Below are 8,828 nucleotides of genomic sequence, written 5' to 3'. Positions count from 1 at the left end.
TTTTAAAGAAAAGACCAACTAAAGTTTAAATGAAGATTGACAACTTTATCCGGTACAAAATCCAGAAAGGGAATTATAATCCATCAAAGGATATTCCAACTCTTTATGGCTTAAATAATAACCTAAAAACATAGACTCAAACATAAAACTGAGATAACTAGAGGGCGTTGTACAACAGCTAATCTTGCTCATTGAGTACTTCCTTCGAAATGTGCCCATTATTTTGCTTTGGATTCAATCACCCTCTTTGCGAATGACGGCAAACAGAAGGATGCTTGGTGAATCTGGAGACGAAAAATCATTCGAAAAGTGAGTAATAAATCAAAAGTAGAAGTGAGATACGTAATGTAAGTAATGAAGATACCTCAGAGTTGTAGAACTTCAAAGGTCCGAGGGCTTTTGGCCCACTTTCGTCATCGATGGGGTTAATAGGGTTCTTGAAATCAACTGCAGGTCCCTCAGTAGAGCAGAGCATGAAACCAATCATACCACTGCAATTAATACAACAATATCATCCATATTAGGATCAAAACCAGTATGCCAACAAGAAGAATATGCACCAAAACAAATTAAACTATGCTTCAAGCAAAAACTAGTAATACAAGTTATATGCAGCTCAAATAATTCATACCCAAAAAAAGAGAAGAAAAGAATATTGCGAGAGAGAAGCAACAATGTGTGGATAGCAAAAACCTTCATGCATATGCACAAGTATCTCATAATGCTGGTTCATCAAGAATACACATGAAAGCCACTTGAAATTGTTGATTAATTGTCAAAGATGGATTAAAAACAATAGTTCATTATCTAATGGGTCTTCAATTCTAATGTTCTATCTGACAGAACATTATTGGATCAAATTGACAAGCATAGAAGTGCACCTTGGATAAGTAGGAACAGTAGTCCATGCATAGTTGACTGAGCCTTTGAAGATCTCACGGCAATTAGCAACAATTTCTTCAATGATGTGCATGTGAAGCCATATGCTCTCAGCCTGTGTAGATATAACCCCTCCTGGACGAAGAGCTTTCGCAATACATTCAAAGAAAGGCTTTTCGAACAACTCTTGTGCTGGACCTGAAGTTAAAAAGTGAATTGTTTGTTTGGGAGCTGATATTTCATGACAAAGGTAGTACTCAAGTAATGACATGATAGCTTACCAATAGGGTCAGATGAATCCACTATGACAGCATCGTAAGTTCCAGCAGGAACATTTTTCAAAAACGCAACACCTGCAGAAACAGGAGGAAAAAGGAAACACCAAGAACTTAAGTTAGCAAGTGAACAAAAATGAGAACCAACAGAAAAAATTGAGAAGATAACAAAAAATAACTTATCGTACCATCACCGATGTGGAGATTCACACGTGGATCCTCATATCCTACAGCTACATCTGGGAAAAATTGTTTAGCAACCTGTACGAGAAAAGGAAGACTTAGTTTCAACATAAAGCTGGTAAGTTACAACTGAGACGTCCCTAACACGTTGGAGAGGTAACAAAACCCTATACTTTTCATTACAAAACAAAGTACATAAATTAGCACATAAAAACCTTTTAATTGCAAGTAATACACAGAAAGGGATGAAATCTAAGAGCACTTCCGGACTAAATATGACATAAGAAACTGCTAATACATGTAATCACAAGAATCAACCATGTTCCTCTACCCCTAATGGAGATGAATGGTGACCAAAAATGTAAATAAGGAACCATTTTTATGAATTAGCAAGTCTGCTTACCTCAACTACCATCTTGTCAATCTCACATATGTCGATCTGTTCGACAGAAGAATGACGGGATACCTCACGCAAGACACCACCATCTCCTCCTCCAATAACCAGCACCTGATGGAAGAAAAAACAGCTTAAAGTTGGCACACAAGTAAAAGAGACAAATAGCATCAATATCTTTAGGCCATTATATTACTGCAAATAGACAAATAGTATCAATAGCTTTAGGCCATTATATTACTGCAAATATCACTCGCTTCATATATAATACACAAGAGTACAGTTAACATAATCTGTGGTCTTTAGGACATTCTGCGAAATGCAATTACTAGGGGCAAACAAACAAACGAAGCTAGTTTTAACAAATTATACAAACTGAAGATGTGGATAAGATGTCTAATTTATGGGCTTGATAAGCAATGTGTCATAAGACCAAGTTTTAACTTGGACGATGTCAAAAAGCACACGAAATCTCATGATTTTACACTTTCAAATACCTTTTTGGGGTTGGGAATTGAACAAAGAGGAAGATGAGTGATCATCTCTTGGTAAGCACATTCATCCCTCTCGGTAAGTTGGATCACACCATCCAAAACAAGCACCTTTCCATAGGTTGATGACTGCATCAACGAACAAAATCACGCAAACAATGAGGGGCACAAAATGAAACAGTTCGTTGCATCATAACATTTTGGTAACCATAATACCTGGAAAACCATGACATTTTGGTAATCAGATTTCCCCTGAAACAATATCTTCTCAACCTTCAACGAGTGTGCTTCCCCTGCATAATATTTACCCTGTCAGTAACCTCTTCCCTTTTTTGTTCACAAATACAAGAATTCACTAGACATTCAATGGAAAATCTTTCCAGAAAATACATCTACACCTCAATACCAGTTTACAAAAGTTCCCAAGAAAATGCACAAACCAAATCTCAGTTGTGGATTTCACAGTGACCCCCCACCCCACCCCCAAGCCAAAACCCACACCTACCCCCCCCCCCCCCCCACAAAGAGAAATCATTTACAAAAACAAAAACCCACCATACAGAACAAGCCAGAAACCAATTGCAGACCATCAAAACTAGGACCATAAACGTTGATACCAACAAGCATTCACATACTCACCCCATCAACAATCGCCAAAAAGACACAAACCTGAATACCCAAATAAGGAAAAAAAAAACGTAAACTTTGACAATAAACCCCCAAACCCATCAAAAAACAGAAAGCAAGAGCAATCCAATTGCCCAAAAATACAATCTTGGAAGAAACAAAGTGCAACCCAATTGCTCAAAAGTACAATCTTTGATACCCAAATAAGAAAAAATGCAAACTTTGACACCCACAAACATCAGTAAAGTAATAAACCTCCCAAAACCCCACCAAAAACAGCAACCCAATTGCCCAAAAGTACAATCTTGGATACCCAAATAAGAAAAAACGTCAACTTTGATAACCACAACCAAAAACAGCACATAAACAGCAAGCCAATTGCCCAAAAAGCACAATCTTGAATACCCAAACATTAAACATAGATGATGGTGCAAGAGAACAAACCAGGCCAAAGGGGGCTAATCTCAGAGAACCATCCAGGTAAAACAGAAGAGATATAAGGACACTCTTCTTTCTCATTCTTGTTGCAACCATTGCTGCTGTTGTTGTTGCCTACTTCCATCTCTTCTCCTCTTGGTCTCTTGACTGCCAATTCAGTTCCCTTCACAAAAGCACACTCATCTGCCATACCAAGTCTTGTCTATTTATAGCCCAAAGAAAACAGGTTTTCAATACAACTTGGATCCTAACCCCACAATTGTTACCGCAAATCTGACGACTCTTCACTCAAAAATGTACACATAGTAAGTGACAGAAACCCCCAATTAAAAAATAATTAAGAAACGAAAAGATAATCTGTTTAATAATAGATGAATTGATTGTCTTTCTCTTTTAGACTTTTCCGTGAAATTTGTAATTTTGACTCTCTCTCTCTCTCTTTTTCTTTTTTTTTTTAATCTTTTTATTTACTTTTGAATGAAAGTTCTATAGTTTTAGGTGTCGGTTGGTCATAAAAATTACTCACTTTTTTTCGGAATCACTTGTTTTTTAAGAAAAATTTACTTTTTTACAACTACATTTCACCAAAAACTACAACTACATTAATAATAGATGAATTGATTGTCTTTCTCCTTTAGACTTTTCGGTGAAATTTGTAATTTTACTCTCCTTTTTTACCTTTTTATTTTCTTTTGAATGAAAGTTCTGCACTTCTAATTATTTCTATGTTTTGTTTGAAAAGAGATATGGTCAAAACACGCTCCTTCCGTCCATTTTTACTTATCCTGTCTTATATACTATTGTTCGATTCCATTTTTACTTATCCTGTCTTATATACTATTGTTCGATTTAAAAAATTAAGAGATAATATATCATTGTGTTTCTTATTTTACCTTTATTATTAATTATTGGTTGGAAATTTGAAGGAATTGTTAGTGGATGCACAATTATTAAAATATGTTTCATCAATTTTAAATATTCAATGACTTAGCAATAATTAGCGGTGATATGAAAAATTATCATTTTATTTGTGGCTCCTTAAGGGGTGTGTCACTAAATACGAGATAAGTGAAAATGGGCGGAAGAAGTATCACTTTTTCGCGAGTTTCAAATCTAACTATCAGTCATTTTCTTTTTCTACATAAAGTATCACCATCTATATATTGAAACACACCTAGTTGAGATGATAGTTTATGTAGGAAAAAATAACAACTGATAGTTGACCTAATCAGTTTCGAAGTATATTTTAATAAATATATGGTGATAGTTCAAGTAAAAAAAGGAAATAACTGATAGTTGAGATATAAAACTGACAAAAAAAAAGTGATAATTCAAGTATTTTTCTTTTGCCATTAACTTTTGATTAAACAAAAGTTTAACTAGTAATTCCATTAAAGTTTGGGTTTTGTATGTGACATACCGTAATAGCTTATAAAGTTTAAGTTATTATATATATACACAATAGTATAAGGAATTTTGACATCATCGATCACTTTCACCCATTGAAACAAGTAGTAGTAATATGTTTTCAAATTTTCACTTTAAGGAGGTTAATTTGTGGATATTTGGGTAATCTATTATTGTTAAGAAAAAAAATACTAAATATTCCATTGATACACTGTACTATTACTCAAAATTTTAAATTTTATTAGTAGGATTGCAAAAATTCTGAAAGTGGAAATACTTTAATATTATTTCTTTTTACGGAGATGAGGCTTGATTATTGCAAGTGTGATTATTGTAAAATGATGGGGGGCTCTGCTCAACCAGGGTTTTCGTGTTTTCAGATCAGCTTTTTAGTCAAAAGATTGGGCCCTGTAACTCCCCACCAACCCCTTTTTCAAAATAAAATAATATGAAATGTATAAAATAAAGACCAAATTAACAAGAAAAAGACAGGAGGCATCTTTTTCGGAATATCAAAGAGATTGTATATTTAAAAAAAGATTGTATTTCCTTCCACCTACCATTCACATTTTTCACAAATCCCAAACTTTAGTAAACCCTACGTTTCATAATAAGTGTCACTTTAGTAAAAAAAAAAATATGCATATTAAGAAATTAATGATGAAGTGTAAAGTTTACCAAATTGTCCTTATGTAAAAAAAAAATTATTTTTTTCTCTCGATGATTAGAACATGCACAAGTAGTCCATCTTTTGACATTGGAAATCCAACCATCATTATTTAGAGTACTACTACTTCTTTTGCCTCTTACTAATCCTATCTTCCATAGGCCAAAAAATTTCATTTTCACGTGAACCCAAAATTTGACATTGTGAATCCAACTTTTGGCCTTGAATAAAAAAAACTTGTCATTTTTTGTCCAAGGGCAAAGATGGAAAAAACTAGTCAATATATACATTGTTATCCTAAGGTAACACTTATGATGAAACAAAAAAAAATTGGCTAAGGTGACTTATTATGAGACAATTTTTTTTTTTTTACTAAGGCGACACTTATTATGAGAGGGGGAGTACTTTATTCGTGTAATGAGTTCGTTCGGTGTGTACTGATAGTTTTATATTATCAAGTCTAAATTAACTTATAATAACATATAATCATTGGAGAATAGTTATTTACTTATTTTGGTTCTTCAATTATTGCTAAATTTTGATTATGATCCTTGTGATATATGACTCGCCAATTTTATAAAAAAAAATATGTGTTCTTGACATTTTTACGTAGAATATATGCTATATTTAAGTTTTTTAAGGAAGTATAATACTCTCAATTTTTAAATATGAAATAACGGTACAAATTTAATGTGATACATACTTAATTAAATGGTGATATGATTAATAAATCTGCAATTGTCAATATACACAAGCAAATGGATTAGAAGTACACATCTCAAGCATTTGAAGGTTTAAATTTGCTTAATCAAATATCGCAATGCCTAAAATTAAAATTTATCAATAATCGGGGGACTAAAAATGCTATTAACCCTTACAATAACTCATAGAAAGTCTAATATACACCTTGAAATGAATAATTAAATAGTATTGAAAATGTAAAATTATGAGTTTAAATTTTATGCATTTATGTTGTAAGAAAATATATATACTCCCTCTGTTTTATAATAAATTGTGTTTTTAGCTTGGGCACATTACTTAAGAAAACTATACCTTCCTAGAAAGTAAATTTTCCGGACTCTTTGGCGTAAGTTCCTTGGCTTGGACAGGGTATTTAGTCCATGTTGCTATTTCTGCATCCAGAGGGGAGTCCGTTCGGTGGAATAATTTCTTAGATGTATTACCGCATCCCCAAGGGTTAGGCCTACTTTTTACAGGTCAACGGAATCTTTATGCTCAAAACCCCGATTCAAGTAGTCATTTATTTGGTACCGCCTAAGGGGCGGGAACTGCCATTCGAACTCTTCTCGGGGGATTCCATCCACAAACGGAAAGTTTATGGCTGACAAAGATAAATCGTTATAATCATTCCTTAGAAACTGAATCTTTGCTATTTGAAGAAGTATGAAATAGGTCAATCTCTCCTATTGAGTCACGTGAAGATGCAGAATAAAAAAGAACTCATTTATTCATCTTATTTATTATTGTTTTTACTAACTTAACCTTAATTAAATGCATTAGAAAATTAAGTAGATCTTTAATAATTTCTTGATTATGTAAAACTCCATTCATTCAAATAAGGGTAAAATTTGAAGAAAAATCAATGTCTTCTTAATTTTGTGAAACCCCATTTATTTTAAAATTGAAAAGATAAAAATACCACTTATTTTGAAATGGAGGGAGTATCAATTGAAAGGCAGTTATTAGGTACTTTACTTAATAAGCATTGATTGATAATAAAAGTATTTACTTTCACAGATTATAGTATAAAATTTGTTATATCGTCTGTATATATAATTTTAAGTTCAAAAAGTATTTAGTAGAGCATGTTACGATGAATTTAATAATTCATACCCCAATTCCCACCTACCTACTAATAGATTGAACATATCCCACCTAACGCATATATCCCTATTTTTTTTTCCAGACATGTTGACCCTATTCGTACGTCTAATTTTTTTAATTTTTGCAACTTACGCTATTAAGTTTTGCATAATGTGCGTTCTTGCTGTTGTTGTTGTTGTTTTTTTTTTTTTTTTTAACTTTGGTTCCAGAAAGTAGACTCTACAATAATTCCTTTTTCTTTTAAATAGTGTTCCATGAACTTGCAAAGAATTTGATTTGTTAAATGTTTAAATCAAATAAAGGGCTAGCTGTTATTACTAAATTAGAGTTACAGTCAAGTCTCTCTATAACAACATTGTTGGGTCCCAAATGTTTTTGTTACTATAAAGAATGACTGTTATACACATTAACAGCATTGACCTTTAAATAATATTTTGCTGTTGTAGCAAAAAAAGATACATAAAATCTAATATATTTTTTTAATTGTCAAATTTTAAGCTTAATCACACTTTGTATAACGAAGAAAAATCTTTTAATGATGCAAATATATATATATATATATATATATATATATATATATATATATATATATATATATATTCATATAATATTCTTTATCATAAATAGTGTATTGAAAGATTAAATATTTGGTTAAAATCTCTACAATTATTACTGGTAATCATAGATATTCGACTTTTATAAAGACCGTAATTATTATATTACCCCAAAAAAAAAAAGATAGTTGTTATATAGGAATAATTTTATAAAGAGTGTATTGTTATAAAGTTGGTTGTTGTCATTGTTATAGGTAGAATGTTGTTATAGAAAATTAAAATATGACATAAAAATTGGTTCTGAAAAAACTTGACTGTTATACAGAAATATAATTATATGTGGATGCCGTTATGGAAAGGTCTGACCGTATTTTAAGTATTTGGGAGGCTGGACAGACCAAATTGACAATGATTTTGTACATGATTAAGAAGATTATTTTTCCATTGTCAGGCAGCTTATTGGTTGTATTATGTTTCACGTGTTATAAAGTAGCCGTTGTGCTTCTCCCCCTTTTCTTTTTTGATTTTTTGTTTTTACAAAACAAATATTTGTCATTCATCTTTTCTTCAACTTAGTCCTACACCAACTCGAATGTTACAAAACTTTTAAATTCAAATAGATTTCCAACCCCCACTTTGTTCATGGGACCCCTAAAGATTGAGAAGTTCTATCTCAATATCAATTTATCACCTGTACTTTTTCAATAGTTCGTACAGATACAAATGACTTTGATACCTCAAAACTTATAAAGCTAGCTCAAGAGGTAAGAATTGTTCGAGCTATAGAAAGAGATCACCCCATCCACTTCTCCATTGATGTGGGAACTCTTAACACACACCCCGACCCCCTCTCACGACCCGGACTGAACATCTGCTACAGCATAGGCATTTGAGATGAGGATTCAATATTGGGAAACAAAAATTAGGATGGGTCTTACTCTGAAAGCTTTAACATAGTAGTTTAGTTGATTGTTAGTGTAAGGTGAGTTCGATTCTTTGTGATCATGTTTTTGTTTTATAACAAATAATACTCAAATTTTTTTGACACACACATCTATAAGTTAGGAG

The 8,828-nt window shown here is 32.3% G+C and overlaps 1 protein-coding gene across 1 annotated transcript; it reads right to left on the bottom strand.

Moving 5' to 3' along the window:
- LOC132641370 (spermidine synthase 1) lies at positions 1 to 3,648 on the bottom strand. Its single transcript, XM_060358336.1, has 9 exons — positions 3,294 to 3,648; positions 2,439 to 2,515; positions 2,229 to 2,351; positions 1,741 to 1,845; positions 1,343 to 1,415; positions 1,161 to 1,232; positions 882 to 1,077; positions 365 to 491; positions 1 to 284 (listed from the first exon to the last, which is right to left on the bottom strand). The coding sequence occupies exons 1-9, from the start codon at positions 3,475 to 3,477 to the stop codon at positions 219 to 221; spliced, it is 1,023 nt and encodes a 340-aa protein (XP_060214319.1). The 5' UTR covers positions 3,478 to 3,648; the 3' UTR covers positions 1 to 218.
- Positions 3,649 to 8,828: the final 5,180 nt, after the last annotated feature.

This window comes from Lycium barbarum, chromosome 5, assembly GCF_019175385.1.
Source record: "Lycium barbarum isolate Lr01 chromosome 5, ASM1917538v2, whole genome shotgun sequence".
NCBI lineage: Eukaryota > Viridiplantae > Streptophyta > Magnoliopsida > Solanales > Solanaceae > Lycium > Lycium barbarum.
This window is presented reverse-complemented; position numbering and strand designations above follow the sequence as displayed.

Excerpts from the sequence above, each read along its gene's own strand:
- LOC132641370 (XM_060358336.1), bottom strand. The coding sequence starts at position 3,477 with ATGGCAGATGAGTGTGCTTTTGTGAAGGGAACTGAATTGGCAGTCAAG. Across the intron at positions 1,846-2,228 it reads CAATTCCCAACCCCAAAAAG|GTGCTGGTTATTGGAGGAGG; the intron begins GTATTTGAAAGT and ends TTCTTCCATCAG. Across the intron at positions 492-881 it reads ACTGTTCCTACTTATCCAAG|TGGTATGATTGGTTTCATGC; the intron begins GTGCACTTCTAT and ends TATTAATTGCAG.